This window comes from Salvia hispanica, chromosome 4, assembly GCF_023119035.1.
Source record: "Salvia hispanica cultivar TCC Black 2014 chromosome 4, UniMelb_Shisp_WGS_1.0, whole genome shotgun sequence".
Lineage (NCBI taxonomy): Eukaryota > Viridiplantae > Streptophyta > Magnoliopsida > Lamiales > Lamiaceae > Salvia > Salvia hispanica.
The window spans coordinates 46,990,928-47,016,670 of NC_062968.1; the positions used below are offsets into that span (position 1 = coordinate 46,990,928).

The window sequence follows — 25,743 nt, forward strand, 5'->3', positions numbered from 1 at the left end:
CAATTTATGTCCAAACCAATATATATTTTTGCTTTGCCCTCCTTCAATATATCTACTAAAAATAGAAAAGGGGCATGTTTGTACTATACTATCATACAACTGAAGAAACTATTCATTGCTCAAATTAGCCATATACAACATATGCATCAATTATGCTCTCCACATAACTAAACAGGCTGATGAAAGTTGATGGTGCTACAATCCTATTTACTACAACAAACAAAGATGTTCACTCCCAGAAACTGTTTCTTAACGTATCTAAATAATTAAGGTGAAAAGAAGCAAAAAGAGTTATGTAATAATCCACACCTGCCGAAAGGAGCAATTCAAGGCTACCGGTACATGCTTGGTCCAGCATGTCCATCATAGGAAGACAAGCGCATGAATGGCGGGAGCCCCCTTTCGGAGCTCAGCAAAGTTCTTGAAATATCTTCCTCGTTCGAAGGAATATTGGGAGCTGAGATATGCGGAGAAAAAGGATACAACTCTTGAGATGGTGGAACAAGAGGATTCAGATGGTTAGTTGAGGTAGAGGGGCTGGGGTCGCCTCCCCGTAGCCAAGGCTGGCTGAGAAACCTATGCGGAGGAGATGCAGCAGACCTCGTTTCTGGAGTTAAGCTTCTGGAGGAAGCAGTGTGGAAGAGGTCACCTGATACAGCACTTCTTGGCTCTACATATGGTACGGTGAGGAACCTATCAGCAGCATACTCATAGGGAATATTGGTTAAGCTTGGTCGCACGCCAATGCCGGGATTGACACTAGCAGTTGCGTCAAACACATAATCCGTTGGCAATCTGAAGAGGCCTGGGGTACCGAAGGGAATCTGGAAGCCATCCATTGTTGTTGTATAGAAGTTGGGAGGTTGAACGACATTGCCAGACTTTCCTTCTGCTACCTGAGGTGAGCTACTTAGCTTCTCACTCAGTGATAGCTTGGCACGCTGGAGTGCTTCCAGAACAGATCCTAAACTACTAGAAGTTTCTTGAGGCACGACTGCAAGCTCGAAGGATGAAGAGCTCCCAGAGAGTAGGGCACTATTCCCTGTATAAGATGGAGATGTGTTTCGCAGCGCATGTTCAATCTGACTAACTGTGGGGACATATTGTTGGGGTCTGTGTCTGGATGCCTCATCTGCTGCTCTTCCTGAGAGGTCTTCGAGACTTTTCTCTGACTTAGGGAATGAAAACTCGGATGCTAGAGATTCAGGGGCAGCTATGTTGGTGCTGTATTTCTGATCCCGAAAGCTTCCCTTGTCGTCGTCTGCAGTAGGTGGTGAAACTTTAGAAATCTGGGTGAGTTCACCGGCATGAGCATTCGCTGGCTGTTCCTTTACTTCTTGATTGTCTGAATTCAATTTCCCAGCAGCAACCGACTGCTCAAGTGACTTTGCCTCGTATAGTTCTTCAGTCATATCCGAATAGTTACCAGGATCACATGAATCCTGGTGGTTATTGGTGAAAAGGAATTGTCAGAAAAAATTGAACAGTACATAATACAGTTGTTATGAAATGCAAGACTTGCAAGCGCAACTAGAGATGGGGAGAAATGGTTTCAGAACTAACTATAGAGCATATAAACAATATAGGGAAGAAAACATTCTAATAATGGCATTGAATTGGTATTCTTAAATTGTCTCTATATCCTTGGATCAAACCATTCAAACCAAAATGCAACCCAAACGAAGATGGCAAAGGAGAAAGTAGTCCCCCAAAAAACCATTATGAAAGATGACATTTTGATGGATCAAAGTAGACATAAGGTGCCCAAAAATTGAACTGGCCAAAACTAATAAAGCATACCTGTGTGCCACTGTTATTCTCTCTGAACTTCTCTTCCCAATCTCTTTGGGCCTTCTCCTCTTCTTCATATCGACGGATGAGCTGTGCCTGGTGCAACAATGCACTTTCCATGTCTTTGTCTTGTTCCGGTACATTAATATAGTGGCCACTATTTTTTTGGTTTCCAGTACTTCGCCCTAATAATGGGTCTTTCCCATTAGCATATCCAGAACTCTCTGGTGATGCAATGGCCTTGCCATCAGAGCAGTTTGAAGAGCTTTTGGAGTATGTGGTCTTCTCAATGCCGTCATTCTGTAACTCTTCTACTGATCTGGCACCACAAAATAGAATCACATCGTTATTGATATCTGAGGAACCTTATTTTCAGCTCAAGCAAATCCCAGAATTAATAACAGCATGTGGCTAGATGAGATATAAAAGTGATGCACAGATAGCCAAAAGAAACAGCGGATTAAAAGAAAGGGCAGAAAATATGTATTCTCAGCTATACTTGGTATTGCTTTGTTTTGATTGTCCATTTTAGTTTTACCAAAACATCTATTATTACAATTGAAATATTCCCAAAATAAAATAAGCATACATCATTCCATGTATAAACTTCATAACACCTAAGAACATCACACTTCTCCTCAAACACCAAAAGCAAAAACATAAATAGCCAATTTTATCAAACTAACTGTCTGATACAGTGGATTTTTCTTTGACCCGATCACTATACTGAAAGGTTTGTTAAAGAGTCCATTTTTTCATCTTTTACTAATTATGTTCAAGATTTTCTCAAAGTACATTCTATGCAATGTTTACCCCCACTAAGATGTTAGAACTAACAGCTAACGCCCGTTCGGATTGAAAGATTATATCTCATGATTGAATATTATGTTTGGTTCATCAGATTGAATCTCACAACTTAATCCTATTTGGATAATCATATGATAATGAGTCATAGCAACCGAATAGCACTTACGTGTATTAAACCTATGACTCTAATCTTAACTCCATAAGCAGAATAAGTATCAAATGTTGGAAGGAACTGCATATTGAAAAATCATGGAAAGCAAATACTACCTAGTGTCTCTGCGCCTTATCCTACGACATGATTTACCGATCCTTCTTGATGATGAACTATTGGATGAAAAACTAGCTCTTCTCCTAACGGGATCAATGTATCTCTTCTTTTCAAGGGAATGCTGGGAATCTCTAGTACTTTTCCAGGACAAGTTTCTACCAGTTGATGGAGAAGATTCAATTTCGGAACTGGAATATGCCTCCTTTTCATTATTTATTAATTTCAAGTTTGTTGAAGTTTCTTCCATCTTTAACGAACCATTACAAGCCTCAAAGTCCTGTGAGTTTCCCTCATGCTCAGAAGACGAATCAAATTCCTCAGATACATCACCTATTTCATGGTTTTTCAGAATTACGAGAATATCTGATGTTGCCTTTTCAGCCTGTTCTCTCTGAAGAGATACAAACTTTAGATGCTCTTCAAGTTCTGCCACCTGCATCGTATTTACAAGTTTAGAGAGAACCAATTGTCTAAAATGGTAGGACGACGGAATGAAGAGGTGCATTCACATCCTAAAATCCATTATTAGTTGTAGTCAACAAGATCCGTGGGAACAAATCACTAGCCTATTTTGAAAGTATTGAACTCATTGCATTTTTATATTGCTATTTTCATTCCTCAAACTCATAAAATGGGTGGAAAATGCAAACCAAAAAATCCATGTGACAGCCAATGAAGTAAAAAAGAACATAAAACTTGCTGCAACTCACCCTATTGGCCAAATCACGGGCTCTTTCCCTCGAGGTTTTTGAGACAGATCTTTCAGATAGCAATCTTGCTCGTAGAAATTCGATTGTCATTGAATCTGATTTTTCCATGTTATCAGTTTTCCTGACAAAGTAACAGTTGAAAGGATGAGTTCGCGCATGTTACTATAAACTTTCTTTCCTTTTTCCCCTTTCTTAACCTAAATACTGAACAAGCTGGAAATTAATTGCCTCTAGCAGTACACTGCTGTAAATATATGAAAATGACAAGGCCAAATAATTATACCACCACAATGAAGGATGAGGAGAACAACGGAAACCTTTTGCTACTTTCTATTCTTGACCACTTAACATTTATGCAGTTTCATATTCTTAGCAAAAGTGATCCAGAAACATCAATATCCTGATCCCTGAGCTACTAAAACAGGTAGATCACACAAAAAAGTAACTTTAATTTCCATATACAATCTATACATTCATTCGAACGAATATGGGCCCGAAAACTAGCACAGGACAGCACATTGATTAGTTAATTCAAACTCAGTTCATCATGGATTTGGCCATTGAATTTATTGAACATGATAATCACGGAAACTGCCGTATATCGTTAGTTCTTCTATAAACAGATACAGCTCACAGGTTATACAGAAAATCACAAAATGCGTTAATCACCGAAATTTACAATAGAATCCCCCAAGGCCACCGCCACCGGTAGCATAACCAGCTAAAAATATCATAAAAATGAAAAGTAAATATATGGAGTACCTCTGATCTCGATCTTCATTCGCAGAGCTTGACATTTTCGAGCTCTCTCAGCATCTCGAAGTAGTAAAACTACAAAAACAGAAATACTAAAAAAATATAAAGAGGGCAAACGGTATTGGTAGTAGATTTGATCACCACATTGAGAGAAGATAAAAACCCATCAAAATTGTGATGAAAAGAACCAATTTTTAAGCCAATTTCGCGTTCTTTAACCTTAAGACGCACGCTGACCACTGAAGTCAGTTGAATTCGCATAAAGTAAAAGTAGGTCGAGGGTCCTCCATCTTCATTCTATTGTTTCCGTTTATTTTCATCTCCTGGAATTCAGTACGTCTATCTGATCTCAATAACGAATCTATAAAGTTCAGCTTTGTCGGAAATTGCTTTAATTTTTTCTTCATTTTGTTGGAAGCACACTAAGTTCTGCACTATAAAATCTAAGTTACTAAAATAACATCAAAATTTTCACGTCACCACTACTTTTATAAGTATATTTTTATAATTTTTGTATCATCAAATAAAATAAGTTACTAAAATAGCAACATAAATTTAAGAATGTAATATGAAAGTCTTAAAATAAATGTAATTTTAGAATTAGAATTACATTTTTTTCGTGATTTTCTATAGAATATATGAATTTTAATTTTAAATATAATTAATCTAAATTTAAATTAAATTTGCTGGAAAAAAATTTAAAATGAAATGCATTTGGGTAACTCTTAAATAGTAAATGAAAGAGAAAGTTAAAAGATAGTATATGAAAGTTGTGGATGCTATCCTAAATAGTAGTAAATGAAAGTTGTGGATGCTCTCTCTTAATTAAGAGATAGAATAAAATACCAGATTACAAATGCGAAAAATGTTTCATAATTTCGGAAAAAAATAGAGAGTTGCATATGGTTAGAAAAAATATTGAGAAAATACTGGGTTACCAATGCAAAATGCATCATAATTTCTCCAGCTTTTATTATTTAATTTGATAATTTGCTATAAATATAATAAAGGTATATATTCAACTAACTAGACTATTTTAAGATTATCTCAAACTATACATCAAAAATGAATTTTGGTGCAGAAATCTTCTCTAATCATATGCTAAATTCAAATTTATTTTTAGTATTTTTTTTAAATAATATTATATTTTAATGTGACATATATTCAAAAATAGATTTAAATTTGATGTAAATGATGAAAGATAGTCTAATTTTGTCCAAAACCAAAACTGCACCCATTTTGGAAGGTAGTCCACGGGCATTCAAAGAAGTGAAGCAGCAATAACTTCCCTCGTCTCCAACGAGTTTTTCACTAATTTTAAGCCCCTCTAAAACCCGTAATTCACAACAAAACCCCAAATTCTGCCGCAAAAACGTACTATAAACATTTGGTGGATTCACTTCATCGTTACTATCCCTCACTTTCCAACTCCATTTTTGCTTGCCTCACTCTGATTTTCTCTGTCTTCTTCTCGCCTTTTTTTGATGACAAATTAGGGCTTTTTTAGGAAAAAAAGGTGTGACTTTTGAGTTAATGGAGGCCGTGCCCGGTGTTACTTCCGCCGTGCGCAATGGCGGGGTTTCTTTGCCGGCGATGTCGGCTTCTGTCTCATTTGAACCTTCCCGCGAGGAGTGGCGCGTTGTATCTGAGCAATTGGTTAGAAGCTCCACTAACGAGGTGAGAACCTGCTTGTAATGATTTCGCCTTAATATTCGGATTAGGAAATTTTTTATTTGGGAAAAATGAACTGAATGTCTGGCAGTTAGTCAATGCTCTGTTCCGGTTTAGTTTTCTGGTTCTAGGAGTTCTACTTAGGAAATACTAATGTTTGATGTAACACTGCACTAAATTTGGGTGTTTTAGCAAACCCCCTCTCTCTCTCACTCACACACACATTCTATATATTTGTATGTTTTATGGCTGCATGCACAGGAGTTGGAGCGCTCAACAGTAGGTCGATCCGTTGAGAGATTAATATACGAGGTGATAGTTATGTTCTGCCGAGCTATTTTCTTTATTTTCTTATTATTTGTAGTTGGTTACATTGTTGCAGCAATATGACGAAGAGGAAATAAATGTGTGTTCTTACGTGCAGGTGCAGGATGGCAGAAGGTCTCTCGATGTTGATTTTTGCTCGATTATTATAGATGGGGGTCCGGACAACGATATTTTGCAGCAGAGACTTCACAATCTAGTGGGAAAAAGGGAGGATTTGCACAACATGGAGCTTGAACTTCGAGCCCAAATATCTGCAAGATCTGAAATTGTGAGATTGCATAATACATTTGATGGTCAGATAAAAGAGCACATGAATGCGAATGTCAAACTTCAGGTTTTGTATTTATTTGTTACATTTTACATAGAAACCTTGATGTATGCATATTGCATTGTGACATGACATTCATGACTTTGTACATTCTGGTGCTTATTTGTGTGTACTTGCTAAAATTTGGGTAAGGTGCCATCCATGTGGGCAGGACACATGGATGTGTGCTAATAATTGATGTTCTAGCTAAACTTGGAAGGTTGGTTGATTTTCTAGGAGCAACTGCATGAAAAGGAACATAAGATACATGAGTTGGAGAGATGGATGGATGAAAAGGAAAGAGAATTGCATGCCATTAAATTGGACAATGAAGCGGTTAGTTTGAATACTTGATATTTTCTTTTGGATTGGGACTCTGCTATTGGTTCACGGTTAACATCTGAGTCATCTGACCTTCCCTCTTGCTAGCAGGCGTGGGCCAAAGAGGGTCTTTTAAGGGAACAAAGCAAAGAGCTCCAAAGCTATATGTATTTTTCTTTAATCTTTACTGTGTCTTTGCCTATTCTTATTTGTATTTTTCATCTAGATGATATTAGTAATCACGTTTCTTGCTTATGCAATATTTTTGTTGCATGCTTCATATTCTCAGTACTTGTTTGGAAGTGGTTGTTCTAACATAAATCATAATAAGCTATACTTTAATGTTTTTCTCGCTATTGTTGCATCATGTATAATTGTGAGATCATCTATATTTGTTTTCATATCATACTTGTTGCCTAACAATTTTTAAGTGTCTTGCAACTACTATATGTATGTCTCATATTCTCACAATTCTTTGTAGGAGAGAGAGGGATAATGTCGAAACGGAAAGAGCACAACATATCAAACAAATTCATGATCTTCAGGAACATATTCAAGAAAAAGAGCGCCAGTTTCTTGAATTGCAGGAACAGGTTTCTTGATTATTTTATAGCATGCATATATTTATCTATGCAACATTTTCTCATTATGCTTTGTGGAGCACCTGTATAATCACTATTTAGCTGCTAGCTTCTTTAATTTAGATTGACAATTATTATATTTGTGTATACACTATGGGTTTGGTCTTGTTAACTTACACTTGTCTGTTGGTGGTATCACCGTATCAGTTTTGTTTTTGTCTTCGTGTGTGTGGGGGATGCTTGATTGATAGTTCTGTCAAGATGTATTAGTTCGTTCTCTAGATGAAGTTTTTATTCGACGCTGGGCAGTGTAAGTTTCCTTTTTCTGTTGCAGAATAGGATTGTGCAAGAAAGTGCAAGTTTTAAAGATGAGCAGATAAGGGAGGCACACACTTGGATATCTCGTGCTCAGGAAATTGATGCATTGCAAACATCTGCCAATTACACTTTACAATCTGAACTGAGAGAACGAACAGAACAGTATAATCAGTTGTGGCTTGGTTGTCAAAGACAGGTGCTTAAAAGGAAACAATCATAGTAGAAGCCATTTACAAAATTGGTTGTTCTCATTTTTTTGTTGTTACTAAATATTATGCCCTGCTGTCAGTTCGGGGAAATGGAAAGGCTTCATTTGCATGTACAACAGCTCCAGCTTGAAATGGCTGATGCAAGAGAAAAGAGTGGAAGTCAATCAGATGTATCTCACGTGTCCCATGCAAATTCAAACGATGTGTCTCGACTTGAACATGTCAATGGTATCCAGTCGGAGGTGAATGATAACAACTCACCCTCTGTAAACACTGGTAGCTTAGAAAATGGCAATTCTGAAACTTCTGGAGGGAGCACTCTCATACTGGTAAATCTGCGGAGCTTCTTTTTGTTGGTCCTTTTCCTTATAACCTTCTCTATTTGTGTTTTTTTTTTTTTGGAGTTAGAAGTTCTATACATTGTTTGCATGCATAGTAACTCTGTAAATAGCATTAGAACTACAGCTTTGCTGCCATTTCTTTTAGTTCGTCCTACTGGCACAAGATTTTGCAAATCATAGATCCCAAAAACTTTCCATCTTTGGATAGGAATTGAAAAGGAGGAAGAATTCCTGCCTTTTCTGTTTGACTAATTTTGCTCCCTCTTTTTTCTCTTTTTAACAGAATGACCAAGTTAATAGTGTTGCATTTGCTCCATCATCCCTATTTGGTATGCCGACCTACCTTCCAACTGCATTGCACCCATTTGTAATGCTTCAAGATGGCGTATCCCATCCATCACAAGTCACACAGTCGTCGCCTTTTCAGTCATTGCAAAACTGGCAAAGCCAACAGGTAAGCGGTTTATTGGAATTTTTTCTGGTCTCATCAGTTGCAATTCTATGTTAGCTGATTCTGTGCATTTCTTTGTTCTAAGTCTCTTTCAGATGGCGAACACATTCCAACACACAACCACTATCCTGAGCAAACTGAAGAAAATTTGTCTAGGGCAGGTTCTCATTTTCACCATGAAGCATTAGCAGTAAATGAGCATGTTCATCAAACAAACTATATGGATGCTTCCCAGCTAGATGCTACTGATTCTGTGGTTCCATCACCAAATGGAGAGGTAGAGGTTGGTAGCTCAAAGATTACTCTTGTACCTTGGCTTTGTTGCTTACTTTTATGGCTTTACATATCTTGTTTATAACTATGTCATGCGTTTTTAGACGTATTATTCTATAGATGAGAGCCATGGTAAAGCCAAATCTCAACTGAACTTGCAGGAATTGTCATCTCAGTTCCATGAGGCGCTTAGAGTGGATCGCCATGTTATTGACAATGACACTAAGGTTTTTTAGCACACATGCAATTTACTTCTGCATAATCTCTTTTCCGTAGCCTATGTGCTGAAACTTATGGTCTTGAATCTGAACTTGATTCTATGTTTTAGTCTTCTTTAAAACTCAAATTGATTAGTACTACTACTACTACCACCACCTCAGGAGAAGGAAGGCAAACCTGTAACTAGTCACAGTGTGGACTACAGAAATGCAAAGATGGAAAATCCTAGTTTTACAGTCAATGCATCTTCACCAGAAGGACAAACTCGTGCTGTTAATTTTAGTGAAACAACCTCAAGTACTGCCTTAAGTGATGCTTCAATCATTGCCTTTGCTTCCATGGGTCAGAAAAGTAATATAGCTGGAAATCTTGGTGAAAGTTATCAATTGGATGAAAGAGCATTACTGGCTTCAATAGCTCGTGCTATAGGATCTGGTGGCAGGACAAGAATTAGTACGACTGTGAGTTAATTTATTTGCCCTCACTTCATATTAGTAAATGTATGTACTGCTAATGTTATTTGTTGCTTGACATGTCTTTGAACAGCTTCCAAATAGACTTGGGAAAATGCTTGCACCTCTTCATTGGCATGATTATAAAAAGAAACACGGGAAGCTTGATGATTTTGTTGCCAGTCATCCTGATGTAAGTCCCCCCTTATTCCTTATATTTCAACTTCTTGGGTAGATGATTATTCAGTGTGACTGTTACCTTGCTGTAGTTATTTTTGATCGAGGGAGACTACATTCAGCTTCGAGAAGGTGCACAGAAAACCATAGCAGCCACAGCAACTGCTGCTAAAGTGGCCGCTGCTGCTGCAGCTGCTCCATCTTCTCTTTCATCACTGATGCCTTCTGTAGCAGTCACTCCCATGGCACATTCCCACAGATCGAAAAAGGTCTCCTCTTGAATTTTTTTCTGTAAATTCTAACAAGGCCCCAGTTTCATAATTTTGAAGTTGGACTTTCAAATGTGTCTGATCTGATCATCCTACTCAGTTCTCAGCAATGCAAAGTCAGAACTTGAACAGAAGCACCTTTCATGTTGCTGGAGGAGTCTCGAATGATATGTTGAGCAAATCAAATGATCATGCAGAACCGACGAGCTCTGTTACTATGGGGTCTACCATGTTGACAACTGGAAATGGAATGAGCCCTGACAGAATTGGTCATCCTCAAAGCAAAGGTCCATTTCAGAGGACTGGCATGAGCATGGCTGGGCAAAAATAGAGCAGGTCTGCACTTTATTAAAATTTTCCAATTATAATCCCATCATTAGAAATAAAGTCTTACTACTATACTCTTTCAGGACAACTGGTGCTGCATCAATTCCCAGAAGATAGTAAGTATATTTATGTTGAATTTGCTCATTCATTTCCTGGCTACTCCTCGATGACAAAAAATATGATCCATTCACATAACTCATCATTTGCATATGATCCAAGGTCACCAAAAGCGTGCACCAAATTAGTATTTGGACTTTCAATCTAATAAAATGTCTATTAGGTTTGATTCCACATGGATCCACTCATCACCTCGAAAAGATTTTTGACTTCCATGTGCAGGATATTTTGGTAATTTAAGTGACAGGATGACTAACTTTATGTGCAACCAAACCAAGTGGACAAAGCAGGATGCTGAAGCTGTAAAATGTCAAGTTGAAATATGCCTTTCTGCTTATCGCCATGTCAATGTGATTCAAGATAAAAGTATATATTGTCGACCGTATATTCTCTTAAATTTTTTTTAAAAAAAACTGGGCCTTTTTTTTAATTGGTGTCAATGTTTTTAATTTTGGTGATGACTAAACTGAATCCCCAACCATAGTTCAATTTGGACCAAATTTTATTCTTGCGATCTGACATCTCTAACTAATCTTGTTAACAAATCTAAATAAATCAAAGCAAATCCTAATACTTAATATAAAAGATAGATAATGATATATGGATAACTGAAACGTATTAGAACGTATTTTCCCTTATCCTAAGTCCTAATACTGGCTTGGCATGAACATAGATATCACCTTTCTCCTTCGATTGCCCTTGCATTAATGTAGCAGCATTCACTTTAAAGCTAGGGGGTTGAATGAATTCTCACACCAACCTCGAATTTGCTTTGAAAGTTAAGAAGGGAACTCACGACACCTCTCATAGAGGGCCTAATATCTGGAACCATTTCAGTGCATTGTAAAGCAATATCCACCATCGCCAGTGCTTCTTGCTGCTCCTCTCTCTCCCAGTGCATTATTTCTTCATCCAAGATACCGAAATTATAGTTGCAACCATGTTCTGTCGTCTTTACCCAGGAGACAATATCTAAGCCCTCATCAAAGCTTGGATCCACCGGTAATTTTCTGCACACAAGCTCCAGTAGAATTATTCCATAGCTGTATACATCGCATTTATCCGTCAACCTTGTTGCATATGCATTCTCTGAAATCGAAATTTAGTAAGATTTATGAGGTTATATTATTGAGGAAAAAAACATTTTGAACACAAAATTGTATGAGTAGCATACATAAAGATTAGCTGCTGCTTACCTGGTGCTATGTAGCCAAGTGTTCCAACAATTACAGAATCTGTTTCGTTTTCATCAACTTCAGAATCCAATTTTGCTGCCCCAAAATCTCCAATCTTGGGTTCAAATTCCGAATCCAGCAGAATGTTGTCTGATTTGACATCCCTGTGAATGATTGGAGGTACACAGTCATGGTGAAGATACGACAAACCTTGAGCTATTCCAAGAGCAATACGGCATCGCTGCTCCCAGCTCAAAGCTACGCGAGGTAGTCTCTTGTGCAGTAGATGATAGAGAGTGCCCTCAGGCATGTATTCTGTAACAATGTATCCATATCCATTTCTGATGCTGTAACCTCCCATTCTAAGTATATTTCTGTGTCTGACTAGGTTCAAAATTCTCATCTCTGAGTTGAATTTTGACTCACTCAGATCCACCTTCTTAATTGCCCACTGCTTTTTTGATTTCACTGACTCTGCTCTATACACAGTCCCATGCTTGCCTCTTCCAATCACATGCTTATCACTCCAACCTTCAGTTGCACGAAGAATATCCATGAAATTCAGATCTTCTGGTAACTCTTCATTTCTTGATTGATGGTACAGCAGATCTTGATGAGAAGATGATGGGGTACGGTGCCAAAAACGAGTTAATAACGTGTATATGGCTGCAAGAAGGCATACTGTCAAGAAAAATGATCCAATTATTATACCCGCGAGGACTGGACCTCCTGGATGTGCTTTCTTGTGACTTCTGCAGTTGCCGCCTTTCATGGATGCTAGACAGAGTCTTGGATTTCCCAGAGTCGTTCTGGGATCTGACTCCAATGCCTTTGCCCAAACAGATGGAATTTGGCCTGAGAGTTGGTTATATGATATGTTCACAAATCGAAGTGATACCATATTGTCTGCTGATGGTAACTCGCCTACGAAACTGTTGTTTGAGATATCAAGAGTCTGCAACATTTTGAGATTGCCAATGCATCCAGGGATTTCTCCAGAAAACTTGTTAATACTCAAGTTCAGACTCTCAAGATTTTCTATTCTACTCAGACTGCAAGGAAAATGACCCCCAAGCAAATTGTTCCCAAGCTGCAGCTCTAGCAGGTTTTTGCTACTAGAAAAAGCCTCTGGAATCACTCCAGTTAAATTGTTGTCTTGAAGCTGAATGATTGTCATTGTTGATGAAGAAGGATCTGAAGCGGGACACCTCCTGCAAGTTGATTCTTGCTGAGGTCTAGTATGTCAATTTTTGGACAACGACTCAACTCGGCAGGAATTTCTCCTGTCAATCTGTTTGAAGAAATATATAGTTCTACAAGATTTTGAAGCTCCCCAAATTTCTTTGGTATTGAGCCTGAAAACTTATTCTCTGAAAGATCAACCAATGAGAGATTGCTCCAGGAAGCAAATACCATTGGGATGGTTCCTTCAAACATGTTTCCTCGAATATTAAAATATTCAATGCTGGATGAATTTCCCATGTCATTCGGTATGCTTCCTTGCAAACGATTGTTTTTGAGAGAGAATCTAATCAGGGACTTACATTTGATGATTTCTGTGGGGAAACCGCCTGTAAATTTGTTGTCATCAAGGATGAAGTGCCAAAGACGGCTGCCAGAGCATGCAGCACTTGGAATTTCTCCAGTGAACTGATTTCCTTTAAGATCCAAGATAAATAAACCAGGAATATTCTTGCCCAGATCTGATGGAATCTCGCCTTCTAACTTGTTTAGAGACAAAATAAGTTGTGTAAGGTTTGCCAACTTGGTAATTCCAGGGGGTATTCTGCCTGTCATACGATTACCAAGAATGCTGAACACTTGAAGAGATATCAAACTGTCTATGCAATGTGGTATAGGACCCTCAATCTGATTGTGATTCAGCATGAGATACTCCAAATTCCGTAGGCCACAAATTTCAGGAGGAATAAATCCACTGATGTTGTTTTCACGTAATATAATATCGACTAGAGAAGTGCAGTTTCCGATTCCTGGTGGTAGAGGACCACTGAGCTTATTTTTATCGAGATACATGATCTCCAAGTTCCTGAGATAAGAAACTGAAGCTGGAATAGGACCAGTCAAGTTGTTTATAGATAAGTCTAGGCGAACAAGCTGATCCAATTGCCTGATGTCTTCAGGAATCCTCCCACTAAAGCTGTTGTTCCAAAGCACGAGTCTCGTTAAATTTCTGAGACTCCAGAAGGACATAGGAATTTGCCCTTCAAATTTGTTGTGATCCAAGGACAGTCTTTCAAGCTGCATCAGCCCCTTGAAAATATCCTGCTCAATCACTCCTCCAAGATGGTTACTAGATGCATTCAGTACTAGGAGATCATGACAGTTGCTTATGGATGATGGCAAGGGACCATGGAATGAATTTTCAGGCAGCTGCAGTTCAAGAAGCGAGCATCTGGACGGAAGATCAGGCAAGGTTCCATTTAATTTATTCAGAGTCAAGTAGAGATATCTCAGACTCTGAATAGAAAACAGTTGACTTGGAATTTGACCGCTCAGTGAATTCTTCTCCAATGAAAGAAATTCAAGACGTTTGCATTGCCCCACCTCAGCTGGAATCATGCCGGATAGTTTGTTGCTGCCCAAGTTGAGAGCTAGAAGCTTCCCTGGTTTGAAAACATAAGGTGGAATTGGGCCTGACAGGTGATTGCTGTTGAGATTAACATCGATGAGCTGACTGCAGTTTCCAAGCACAGCAGGAATGCTTCCACCGAAATTGTTGCCACTGAGATCAACAAGAACCAGATGAGGAACCTCACACAGGAATGAATACGAATCCTCTAGAACCCCACTGAGGCCGTATCCCTTTAGCTCCAGTTTTTCCACGCGAAAATCAGTTTCATTTGAGTAGCAAGAAACACCAGGCCAGCTGCAGTGAGCAGAAGATGAGGTGGTTTGGTTCCATTGCAGGAGAGACTTTGAGGTTTCTGGCAGACTGTTACGGAATTGGAGAAGCTGCAGCGCAGCTGGAGGCTGCGAAGCAGATGGGATTGGGACAAGGAACAGAATATAACCAAGATACAGAAGAAGCATTTGGTAATCTTTTATCAATCTGCTTTTGATTTAGAGAATTCGAGTGCTGGGCTGTGTTTAGTTCTGTTGGATTGTGTGTATGTGTATATTGATCATGTGATGAAGAACCAGCGAGTCTGAACATGTTTGATTTGTTTGGTTTTGAATATTTTAGAAATGTTTGTGAGAGTGATGTTGGTCCAAGAAGAGCTGCTATCATTTAGTATTTTTTAAGGTTACAGTATTCCATGAGCTCGCCATATTATAAGTTACCCACCCATGTGCTTATTGTTTTATATTTTGGCTGCAACGTCCAACTTTTTGGCATCTTATATTTGTTGGTGGGTTGGACTTGGGGAGATTTCAGAATATCATGGAAATTTTGTGACATATTTAGAGGGCTAATTGGGTAAACTGTCTAGAGAAGTTTTCAACTAAATGAATATATGCAATGACGCGTATGGTATCACAGTATTTTCCAAATTGATTTATTGTAGTACATGCTTGGTAAATTATGCTTATGTTCGAATTGACTATTTTTTTTTTTTTTTAAAAAAGGTAAACTAAAAGGGGTTGGGAATTGGGAGAATAATGCAGGAGCTCATGTGCAGTGGTATGTATAAAACACAACAATTCCTACTATGCTTCAAATTCAAATGGCGCTGTAGTTATAAAATTCTTCCAACTAAATATTCCGGGAAAATTGCACCATACATACCAAGTGAGGTGTTCCAAATAATAATAAAATTCTTCCAATTAAATTTTACAGAAAAATTGCACCATACATACAAAATATTTTATTATTATTTCAATTTGTTACAAAAAGTTCAAGTTAACATGTATCATTAAAAAGTTTTGTTGGTGTTTAAACTAATACATTTTCCTTAATTCATTAACACCGATAATTATTTTATTAATCCAAGTAAAATAATGAAAGAAATAGGATTTACCCCCAAGAAGATGAACCATCACTCAGTAATACTTTCCAAGAATTGACCGCTCCAAAAAATATTCTGGAACTTCTTGGTAAACTTACTAGACTTTGAAGCATATAAAATTCTCACTTATGCTCTATTAAAAATAGTACTAGGAATTTAGTTTTTTGTTTAAATTCTCATCTTTTGCACTTTGTCTTTTACATTTATACTCAACAAGTATCTCTAAGGAATATTTTATTTATTTTAGTTCTTGGATGAAAATTTTTAGTTTCCTTATTTTAATTAAATTATTGAAGAACGTGTTATTTCTCATGAATGAAGAATTTGAAGTGAAGATATAAACATAGATATAAACAGAATAATTAACTGTGTTAATGAACTAAGGAAAATGTATTAATTTAAAACACTACCAAAACTTATTTGTATGATATCAATTTAAAATAATAATGAAACATTTTGTATATACGGCTTAATTTTTCCAAATATTCATCAGTAAGTAGCAGTAGAATATAAAATAAGTACTTTTTACTGTTATTTATTAGAAATCATGCATCCTTTTGGATTTTTTAAAAATGTTTTAGACATTTAATTTATCATGTTAGAATATTTATATTTTTAATTTAATATTATTAGTATAGAATCCTTACGATTTTTTTTTTACTCCAAATGCGAATCCTTACGAATTAAAAATACTTAGTGCATCCACAATGGGACGCCCTAAGCGACGCCCTATGCACCGCCATGTCAGTATTTTATCCTCCTCCTATTCCACCTGCAGTGGGGCGGACTATAGCCCGCCCTAAGCGACGCCCTAAGCATTTTTCTATTATTTGAATATTTAAATACTTCAAAATTTGGAAAACTAAAACTTCATTTCATTAAAATTCAAACATTACAATACGAAAAAAAAATTACAATTTTCCAATGGCGGCGGTTGCGGTTCCAAACTTCTTCAATCATGCATGAGCTGAGTATGGTCTTGTTGGTTGCGCATTGAGGCCTGTCGCTCTAGAACCGCACCGAAGCCAGTCGGTAATCCTCGAGTGACCGGCGAGGTCTCTGTGCTGGAGCTAGATCCGGCTTCATCATCCACCCAATTGGTGACATGGCCACGTTCTTGTTCGACTATCATGTTATGCATGATGATGCACGCACACATGACGTCGGCGATGACTTCCTTGTACCAGAAACGCGCCGGACCTTTCACGATTGCCCACCGCAATTGGAGCACCCCAAAAGCCCGCTCCACATCCTTACGCGCGGACTTCTGCTTTGCCGCAAACAAGACTCTCCTCTCACCAATTAAGTGCTGATCTTCAAAAAACAGCCACTTGTGGTACACGCCATCCGGCCACATTCCATATGATGTGTGCATTGGCAAAGTGAATCGAATGTTGCCGCGACTCCTCAGACCGACGCATGAATAAAGGATTTAGCTGGAGACGTTGACAAGTTGTTGTTTGACCCGGACCATAATTCGGGCAGTATGCCGTATCCGTAGGTTGTGGTCGACGCTTTCAGATCATCGCTTCGTGTCGCCTCAGAATGCTAAGAATCGCCTCTCCAGTTGCTTGCTTCTTCCACCGCCAAGAAGCGGCCGATGTTTCGAAGATCCCGTGGTGCTCGCACTGCCTCATGCATTCGCATCGTCGCACTGTCGCTAATGTCGCAATACGTACGCTAAAAGCCTCCACAACTAACTTACAAAAATTCTTTCATATTTCATGGCCAGCCATTCCGACGGAAGGTATCGTTTAACATATCCCGCTTGTTGTGCCGTAGCCAATCAAGATCGAATCGCGGCACTGCGAATCTGGCCAGAGCCTGGTCTTCACCGGGCTGATCCCATCTTCCTGGACATCGGTGCGATCATCAATGGCCTCCAACGTGTGCACGCGAGAAAGATCCCGGCCATTTTAAAACGGCTGCGGAAAAAACATTCGCCCCACCTTGAATTCCTCGCAAAATAATCTGCGAACAGACGCTCGCGGCGCTAATGCGCTCGCGGTGGACAAACGTCCGCTGTCAGACGGCGACCACAAGCCTGGCCGCGTCGCTCCCGCGTATTTGTGCCAAGCATTCCGCCTTGGCTTCATTAACGACATCGAACAAGGCTCGAGTCAAGGCCCGTCTGCAGCCATCCGATGTACTCAAATCGTAGTCGTCGGGATTCATTTTTGAGTCGAGGAGAGAGAATAATTGAAGAGAAATTGAAGAGATGTGAAATTGGAGTGTGTGAAATGGTAGTGAATAGTAGAGTTTAAATAAGAAAAAAATTCAAAAAAAAAATTCAAAAAAAAAATAGAAACGCGTGCCCATCGTCCGCGACCCATCGTTCGCGTCGTCCACAGTGGCGGACGATGGTTAACCCATCATCCGTGGTGCTGCAGTGGCGGACGATGCGACGGACGATGCATCGTCCGCCCCATTACGGATGCCCTTACAAAAGTTAATTTTTTCATCATGATGAGGAAGTTTGAAACTCGAATACTTAAAATTATGGTTAAAATAAAATCCGAACATAATTACTGAAGTGACCTTATGGGATTGATACCCCTAAACTGAAATATTAGTAAAGGACTAGTATCACGCATGTGTTATGCACAGATTAATATATTTTTAAAATATTAATTTTCAATTTTAAATTAAATGATGAAACTGCATTTATCATTAATATTTACAGCCTCTTATTTATTGATATTTGGCCCATTTTATATATGGAGTTATAATTATTTGACCTTTCAAATAATAAAAATAATTTTAATTGATAGATAATTTTTAATTAAAACAACATTATTTTAAAATTTTCCAAAACTACCATTTTATATATGTATATATAGATAGATATATTCTAAATATCCAACAATAATAATTATTTTATAAAATTATTTCAAAAATAAGAACATTTTTTTGTAAATGACTAAAATATACTACCGAAAAACTGAAAATCCCCAACTTTGTAGCATATGAAATGTAAAATTAATTTAAGATATTGTTTATCAAGAGCTATAATTTAAGATTGCACCGGTGAGACACTTCTTGGTCGAGCTTCATTTCATTTTAATATAGTGACCCTATACACTAAAAACCCAAACCCTGAAACCTAAATCCTAAACCATTAACTTTAAAATATACTCCCCCCCTCTCGGATAATTCGTCCCAGTTTTTCATTTCGGTCCGTCCCACATAATTTGTCCCACTTCACCCATTCCTACTCACATTTCATTATAAAACTAATATATAAAGGTAGAACTCACATTTCACTAACTTTTTCAACCCACTTTTCATTACAACTCTTAAAACTCGTGCCCAGTCAAAGTGACCCGAATTATTCGGGACGGAGGGAGTACTCATCATGACCAACAAATGGGTCAAATATCAATAAAATTCTCCCTTTGTCCCACTTCAATTTTACTCTGTTGATCACTTATTCTATTTTGGGGGTTTTAGATCTGTATTCGATATTCGATATTTTACACTTGGTCGGCCTACTTGATAATCCTTACTGATAGTAGAGTTTTTTTTTTTACCTAAAGCTTGGCTGTAAATATGTAACTAAAAAATTGTCTTAAATAAATGATCATCGTCAATTTTAATGTTTAAGATTTGATAAGCCAATATCATCTATATTATTTTGCTTTAAAAACTTTTTGTTTTTTTTCCAATTTTTACTAACTCATAATGTTAAAAATTGACCATCATCTATATTATATTTCTCTAACGTTTTAATTAATTCATGAAAAAATAAAAATACAAAAGCTAACTAAAGAATTTGTTGATCATTGTGATATTGACATCGATTTTTTAGTCAAGAATATGTCAAAGTAGGAAACAATTCACAGAAAAAAAGGAAAGGAAATAATTCAATATTAGATTTATATTGCAACCAAAAATAGTTCTATAGAGCTTTATTTGTATGCCTTACTTGTTTCTATAAATAAGAGGCTGTAAACATGTATAGTAAACAATATAATGAAAATACACAATATCGAACTCATCCTTGCGCTCGCGTAGCAAATCAAGACTCGAGACTCGAGAGCCTCACTCGCCAAATTGCAAGATCCATCTCCAGGTTGACATGCGCTCAAAGCTTGAAACCGTCCATGTCTAGTAATTAGTATGTTAACGTTACTGATCACAATATCAAATCCATTCTTGCGCTCGCATTCGCATAGCACTTCGAGACTCGAGAGCCTTTCTCGGCAGATTACAAGAGATCTTGCAAGCGCTCATCCATATCCATTATTTTATTTTTTTTTAACCAACAAAATGTAACAACTTATATTAAAAAAAGGTGCTGAAATGTCAATCCCAAAAATCAAACTGTCCTCTAAGATCGAAATAAAGATAAGCAGGAACAAATGCACCCTTGACCTTAAGCAAAGACAGCTGCGGCCTTCTTCCTTGGTGCAGCCTCGGTACCTTCTCTGAAATTGGTCTTGAATCTAGGGGCTACATTGCGGAGGTACCTCGTGCGACCAGTTCCGGTGGTCTTTCTACGGATGGCCTTCACACTCCAGTTGTATGTGTGTGTGTCTTGTTCCTCCTCTTTCCGAAACTCCCGGTTCCCTTCCCCATTGCTATCGCGCAGCTTCAAAAAACCTCATCCATCCATATCCATTATCATCATCTATACCAGAATTTATAGGAGAAAAGAAGTTGAAAGAAGCATAGAAAATTAATGACATAAATGTGTGGGAAGAAGAAGAGAATGGAATTCATGGAGTTTTTGAAACGGAAAAACTGTTTCTCTCTCAATAAACGTGATGTTTAATAATACTACGGCATTTATTTGTATCCATTAACTCCCTTAAATTCATTAACAAAGAATAATTTTAATTAGATTATAATTTTAAAATTAGTTAGGCAGTTTTTGTAAATATTTTCAAAATTTCCTTTTTATATGTGTATAGATAGATAGAAATGTATTATTTAAACAAAATACATTGAATTACCACAAATTTAATAAAAATGTGTTGCTTGTGGAAGCCTAAATTTATTCAATTTCAGTTATGCTCTCATCTTGAATTCTACAGCAAAGCTTTATTTAGGTATAGCTTTGAGGGTTGGACTGCCTCATAAAATTTCCAATGCTGATGCATCAACTGAACTGATATAACATCATCTTTTTCCTTAATTTCATTTATTATACATCCCCCACTTTACAGGTATTCAGATAAAACAATTGCTGCTTAATTCCTCAGCAAATGTTTACATGGATGGGGTTGAACTTGAATGATTTCACAATTCACACACTCCCCTCGAATTTGCTTGGAAATTTAAGAAGGGAAGCCACTACATCTCTCATCGAGGGCCTCATATCCGGTGCCATTTCAGTGCATTGTAAAGCAAGATCCACCATCACCATTGCTTCTTGCTGCTCCTCCCTCTCCCAGTACTTGATTTCTTCATCCAAAAACCCATATTCATGGTTGCAACCTTTTAGCGTCGTCCTCACCCAGGAGACAATATCTAAGCCCTCATCAAAGCTTGGATCCACTGGTAATTTTCTGCACACAAGCTCCAGTAGAATTATTCCATAGCTGTATACATCGCATTTATCCGTCAACCTTGTCGCATATGCATTCTCTGAAATCCAAATTTAGTAAGACTTTATGAGGTTATATTATTGAGGAAAAAAACATTTTGAACACAAAATTGTATGAGTAGCATACATAAAGATTAGCTGCTGCTTACCTGGTGCTATGTAGCCAAGTGTTCCAACAATTACAGAATCTGTTTCGTTTTCATCAACTTCAGAATCCAATTTTGCTGCCCCAAAATCTCCAATCTTGGGTTCAAATTCCGAGTCCAGCAGTACGTTGTCTGATTTGACATCCCTGTGAATGATTGGAGGTACACAGTCATGGTGAAGATACGACAAACCTTGAGCTATTCCAAGAGCAATACGGCATCGCTGCTCCCAGCTCAAAGCTACGCGAGGTAGTCTCTTGTGCAGTAGATGATAGAGAGTGCCCTCAGGCATGTATTCTGTAACAATGTATCCATATCCATTTCTGATGCTGTAACCTCCCATTCTAAGTATATTTCTGTGTCTGACTAGGTTCAAAATTCTCATCTCTGAGTTGAATTTTGACTCACTCAGATCCACCTTCTTAATTGCCCACTGCTTTTTTGATTTCACTGACTCTGCTCTATACACAGTCCCATGCTTGCCTCTTCCAATCACATGCTTATCACTCCAACCTTCAGTTCCACGAAGAATATCCATGAAATTCAGATCTTCTGGTAACTCTTCATTTCTTGATTGATGGTACAGCAGATCTTGATGAGAAGATGATGGGGTACGGTGCCAAAAACGAGTTAATAACGTGTATATGGCTGCAAGAAGGCATACTGTCAAGAAAAATGATCCAATTATTATACCCGCGAGGACTGGACCTCCTGGATGTGCTTTCTTGTGACTTCTGCAGTTGCCGCCTTTCATGGATGCTAGACAGAGTCTTGGATTTCCCAGAGTCGTTCTGGGATCTGACTCCAATGCCTTTGCCCAAACAGATGGAATTTGGCCTGAGAGTTGGTTATATGATATGTTCACAAATCGAAGTGATACCATATTGTCTGCTGATGGTAACTCGCCTACGAAACTGTTGTTTGAGATATCAAGAGTCTGCAACATTTTGAGATTGCCAATGCATCCAGGGATTTCTCCAGAAAACTTGTTAATACTCAAGTTCAGACTCTCAAGATTTTCTATTCTACTCAGACTGCAAGGAAAATGACCCCCAAGCAAATTGTTCCCAAGCTGCAGCTCTAGCAGGTTTTTGCTACTAGAAAAAGCCTCTGGAATCACTCCAGTTAAATTGTTGTCTTGAAGCTGAATGATTGTCATTGTTGATGAAGAAGGATCTGAAGCGGGACACCTCCTGCAAGTTGATTCTTGCTGAGGTCTAGTATGTCAATTTTTGGACAACGACTCAACTCGGCAGGAATTTCTCCTGTCAATCTGTTTGAAGAAATATATAGTTCTACAAGATTTTGAAGCTCCCCAAATTTCTTTGGTATTGAGCCTGAAAACTTATTCTCTGAAAGATCAACCAATGAGAGATTGCTCCAGGAAGCAAATACCATTGGGATGGTTCCTTCAAACATGTTTCCTCGAATATTAAAATATTCAATGCTGGATGAATTTCCCATGTCATTCGGTATGCTTCCTTGCAAACGATTGTTTTTGAGAGAGAATCTAATCAGGGACTTACATTTGATGATTTCTGTGGGGAAACCGCCTGTAAATTTGTTGTCATCAAGGATGAAGTGCCAAAGACGGCTGCCAGAGCATGCAGCACTTGGAATTTCTCCAGTGAACTGATTTCCTTTAAGATCCAAGATAAATAAACCAGGAATATTCTTGCCCAGATCTGATGGAATCTCGCCTTCTAACTTGTTTAGAGACAAAATAAGTTGTGTAAGGTTTGCCAACTTGGTAATTCCAGGGGGTATTCTGCCTGTCATACGATTACCAAGAATGCTGAACACTTGAAGAGATATCAAACTGTCTATGCAATGTGGTATAGGACCCTCAATCTGATTGTGATTCAGCATGAGATACTCCAAATTCCGTAGGCCACAAATTTCAGGAGGAATAAATCCACTGATGTTGTTTTCACGTAATATAATATCGACTAGAGAAGTGCAGTTTCCGATTCCTGGTGGTAGAGGACCACTGAGCTTATTTTTATCGAGATACATGATCTCCAAGTTCCTGAGATAAGAAACTGAAGCTGGAATAGGACCAGTCAAGTTGTTTATAGATAAGTCTAGGCGAACAAGCTGATCCAATTGCCTGATGTCTTCAGGAATCCTCCCACTAAAGCTGTTGTTCCAAAGCACGAGTCTCGTTAAATTTCTGAGACTCCAGAAGGACATAGGAATTTGCCCTTCAAATTTGTTGTGATCCAAGGACAGTCTTTCAAGCTGCATCAGCCCCTTGAAAATATCCTGCTCAATCACTCCTCCAAGATGGTTACTAGATGCATTCAGTACTAGGAGATCATGACAGTTGCTTATGGATGATGGCAAGGGACCATGGAATGAATTTTCAGGCAGCTGCAGTTCAAGAAGCGAGCATCTGGACGGAAGATCAGGCAAGGTTCCATTTAATTTATTCAGAGTCAAGTAGAGATATCTCAGACTCTGAATAGAAAACAGTTGACTTGGAATTTGACCGCTCAGTGAATTCTTCTCCAATGAAAGAAATTCAAGACGTTTGCATTGCCCCACCTCAGCTGGAATCATGCCGGATAGTTTGTTGCTGCCCAAGTTGAGAGCTAGAAGCTTCCCTGGTTTGAAAACATAAGGTGGAATTGGGCCTGACAGGTGATTGCTGTTGAGATTAACATCGATGAGCTGACTGCAGTTTCCAAGCACAGCAGGAATGCTTCCACCGAAATTGTTGCCACTGAGATCAACAAGAACCAGATGAGGAACCTCACACAGGAATGAATACGAATCCTCTAGAACCCCACTGAGGCCGTATCCCTTTAGCTCCAGTTTTTCCACGCGAAAATCAGTTTCATTTGAGTAGCAAGAAACACCAGGCCAGCTGCAGTGAGCAGAAGATGAGGTGGTTTGGTTCCATTGCAGGAGAGACTTTGAGGTTTCTGGCAGACTGTTACGGAATTGGAGAAGCTGCAGCGCAGCTGGAGGCTGCGAAGCAGATGGGATTGGGACAAGGAACAGAATATAACCAAGATACAGAAGAAGCATTTGGTAATCTTTTATCAATCTGCTTTTGATTTAGAGAATTCGAGTGCTGGGCTGTGTTTAGTTCTGTTGGATTGTGTGTATGTGTATATTGATCATGTGATGAAGAACCAGCGAGTCTGAACATGTTTGATTTGTTTGGTTTTGAATATTTTAGAAATGTTTGTGAGAGTGATGTTGGTCCAAGAAGAGCTGCTATCATTTAGTATTTTTTAAGGTTACAGTATTCCATGAGCTCGCCATATTATAAGTTACCCACCCATGTGCTTATTGTTTTATATTTTGGCTGCAACGTCCAACTTTTTGGCATCTTATATTTGTTGGTGGGTTGGACTTGGGGAGATTTCAGAATATCATGGAAATTTTGTGACATATTTAGAGGGCTAATTGGGTAAACTGTCTAGAGAAGTTTTCAACTAAATGAATATATGCAATGACGCGTATGGTATCACAGTATTTTCCAAATTGATTTATTGTAGTACATGCTTGGTAAATTATGCTTATGTTCGAATTGACTATTTTTTTTTTTTTTTAAAAAAGGTAAACTAAAAGGGGTTGGGAATTGGGAGAATAATGCAGGAGCTCATGTGCAGTGGTATGTATAAAACACAACAATTCCTACTATGCTTCAAATTCAAATGGCGCTGTAGTTATAAAATTCTTCCAACTAAATATTCCGGGAAAATTGCACCATACATACCAAGTGAGGTGTTCCAAATAATAATAAAATTCTTCCAATTAAATTTTACAGAAAAATTGCACCATACATACAAAATATTTTATTATTATTTCAATTTGTTACAAAAAGTTCAAGTTAACATGTATCATTAAAAAGTTTTGTTGGTGTTTAAACTAATACATTTTCCTTAATTCATTAACACCGATAATTATTTTATTAATCCAAGTAAAATAATGAAAGAAATAGGATTTACCCCCAAGAAGATGAACCATCACTCAGTAATACTTTCCAAGAATTGACCGCTCCAAAAAATATTCTGGAACTTCTTGGTAAACTTACTAGACTTTGAAGCATATAAAATTCTCACTTATGCTCTATTAAAAATAGTACTAGGAATTTAGTTTTTTGTTTAAATTCTCATCTTTTGCACTTTGTCTTTTACATTTATACTCAACAAGTATCTCTAAGGAATATTTTATTTATTTTAGTTCTTGGATGAAAATTT

General features: G+C 38.0%; 5 protein-coding genes and 1 long non-coding RNA gene across 10 annotated transcripts; 2 read left to right on the forward strand and 4 right to left on the reverse strand.

Moving 5' to 3' along the window:
- Positions 1 to 94: 94 nt before the first annotated feature.
- On the reverse strand, positions 95 to 4,731 carry LOC125223194. The gene is made up of 6 exons (XM_048126216.1): positions 4,552 to 4,731; positions 4,339 to 4,407; positions 3,577 to 3,697; positions 2,866 to 3,299; positions 1,801 to 2,110; positions 95 to 1,442 (listed from the first exon to the last, which is right to left on the reverse strand). The coding sequence occupies exons 2-6, from the start codon at positions 4,371 to 4,373 to the stop codon at positions 333 to 335; spliced, it is 2,010 nt and encodes a 669-aa protein (XP_047982173.1). The 5' UTR covers positions 4,374 to 4,407; positions 4,552 to 4,731; the 3' UTR covers positions 95 to 332.
- Positions 4,732 to 5,680: 949 nt separating this feature from the next.
- Positions 5,681 to 15,101, forward strand: LOC125222651. 5 transcript variants are annotated; one of them, XR_007176597.1, is made up of 19 exons: positions 5,681 to 6,009; positions 6,265 to 6,315; positions 6,428 to 6,664; positions 6,875 to 6,973; positions 7,070 to 7,125; positions 7,440 to 7,551; positions 7,874 to 8,053; positions 8,147 to 8,395; positions 8,691 to 8,861; positions 8,944 to 9,141; positions 9,293 to 9,358; positions 9,512 to 9,811; positions 9,897 to 9,995; positions 10,072 to 10,248; positions 10,349 to 10,584; positions 10,659 to 10,691; positions 11,530 to 11,694; positions 11,952 to 12,134; positions 12,472 to 15,101. XR_007176597.1 is itself a non-coding variant. In XM_048125380.1 (17 exons), exons 1-15 carry the CDS (start codon positions 5,866 to 5,868, stop codon positions 10,577 to 10,579), a joined length of 2,370 nt encoding a protein of 789 aa, XP_047981337.1. In that variant the 5' UTR covers positions 5,681 to 5,865; the 3' UTR covers positions 10,580 to 10,584; positions 10,659 to 10,691; positions 10,894 to 11,120. The 5 variants fall into 5 exon arrangements, 3 of the variants coding, with proteins under 3 accessions (XP_047981337.1, XP_047981338.1, XP_047981339.1); XR_007176595.1 differs by having other exon boundaries at positions 12,475 to 15,101; XM_048125380.1 differs by lacking the exons at positions 11,530 to 11,694; positions 11,952 to 12,134; positions 12,472 to 15,101 and adding an exon at positions 10,894 to 11,120.
- Positions 11,186 to 13,044, reverse strand: LOC125222652 (probable leucine-rich repeat receptor-like protein kinase At5g63930). The gene is made up of 2 exons (XM_048125383.1): positions 11,889 to 13,044; positions 11,186 to 11,781 (listed from the first exon to the last, which is right to left on the reverse strand). Exons 1-2 carry the CDS (start codon positions 13,042 to 13,044, stop codon positions 11,423 to 11,425), a joined length of 1,515 nt encoding a protein of 504 aa, XP_047981340.1. The 3' UTR covers positions 11,186 to 11,422.
- Positions 13,181 to 14,918, reverse strand: LOC125221232 (probable LRR receptor-like serine/threonine-protein kinase At4g36180). The gene is made up of 2 exons (XM_048123356.1): positions 13,281 to 14,918; positions 13,181 to 13,237 (listed from the first exon to the last, which is right to left on the reverse strand). Exons 1-2 carry the CDS (start codon positions 14,916 to 14,918, stop codon positions 13,181 to 13,183), a joined length of 1,695 nt encoding a protein of 564 aa, XP_047979313.1.
- A 1,686-nt stretch (positions 15,102 to 16,787) lies between the features above and the next one.
- On the reverse strand, positions 16,788 to 17,192 carry LOC125221233. The gene has a single exon (XM_048123357.1). The coding sequence runs from the start codon at positions 17,190 to 17,192 to the stop codon at positions 16,788 to 16,790; it is 405 nt and encodes a 134-aa protein (XP_047979314.1).
- A 4,014-nt stretch (positions 17,193 to 21,206) lies between these two features.
- On the forward strand, positions 21,207 to 22,135 carry LOC125222003. The gene is made up of 3 exons (XR_007176453.1): positions 21,207 to 21,337; positions 21,596 to 21,778; positions 22,001 to 22,135. It is a non-coding gene; the product is annotated as an uncharacterized LOC125222003 (long non-coding RNA).
- The last annotated feature ends 3,608 nt before the right edge of the window (positions 22,136 to 25,743 follow it).

Excerpts from the sequence above, each read along its gene's own strand:
- LOC125223194 (XM_048126216.1), bottom strand. The coding sequence starts at position 4,373 with ATGTCAAGCTCTGCGAATGAAGATCGAGATCAGAG. Across the intron at positions 2,111-2,865 it reads ATAAGGCGCAGAGACACTAG|ATCAGTAGAAGAGTTACAGA; the intron begins GTAGTATTTGCT and ends TTGTGGTGCCAG. Across the intron at positions 1,443-1,800 it reads AGAATAACAGTGGCACACAG|GATTCATGTGATCCTGGTAA; the intron begins GTATGCTTTATT and ends AATAACCACCAG.
- LOC125222651 (XM_048125380.1), top strand. The coding sequence starts at position 5,866 with ATGGAGGCCGTGCCCGGTGTTACTTCCGCCGTGCGCAATGGCGGGGTT. Across the intron at positions 8,054-8,146 it reads GGCTTGGTTGTCAAAGACAG|TTCGGGGAAATGGAAAGGCT; the intron begins GTGCTTAAAAGG and ends CCCTGCTGTCAG. Across the intron at positions 9,812-9,896 it reads GGACAAGAATTAGTACGACT|CTTCCAAATAGACTTGGGAA; the intron begins GTGAGTTAATTT and ends GTCTTTGAACAG.
- LOC125222652 (XM_048125383.1), bottom strand. The coding sequence starts at position 13,044 with ATGACAATCATTCAGCTTCAAGACAACAATTTAACTGGAGTGATTCCA. Across the intron at positions 11,782-11,888 it reads ACTTGGCTACATAGCACCAG|AGAATGCATATGCAACAAGG; the intron begins GTAAGCAGCAGC and ends TTTCGATTTCAG.
- LOC125221232 (XM_048123356.1), bottom strand. The coding sequence starts at position 14,918 with ATGCTTCTTCTGTATCTTGGTTATATTCTGTTCCTTGTCCCAATCCCA. Across the intron at positions 13,238-13,280 it reads TTGAAGGAACCATCCCAATG|AGAATAAGTTTTCAGGCTCA; the intron begins GTATTTGCTTCC and ends TTGATCTTTCAG.
- LOC125221233 (XM_048123357.1), bottom strand. The coding sequence starts at position 17,192 with ATGTGGCCGGATGGCGTGTACCACAAGTGGCTGTTTTTTGAAGATCAG.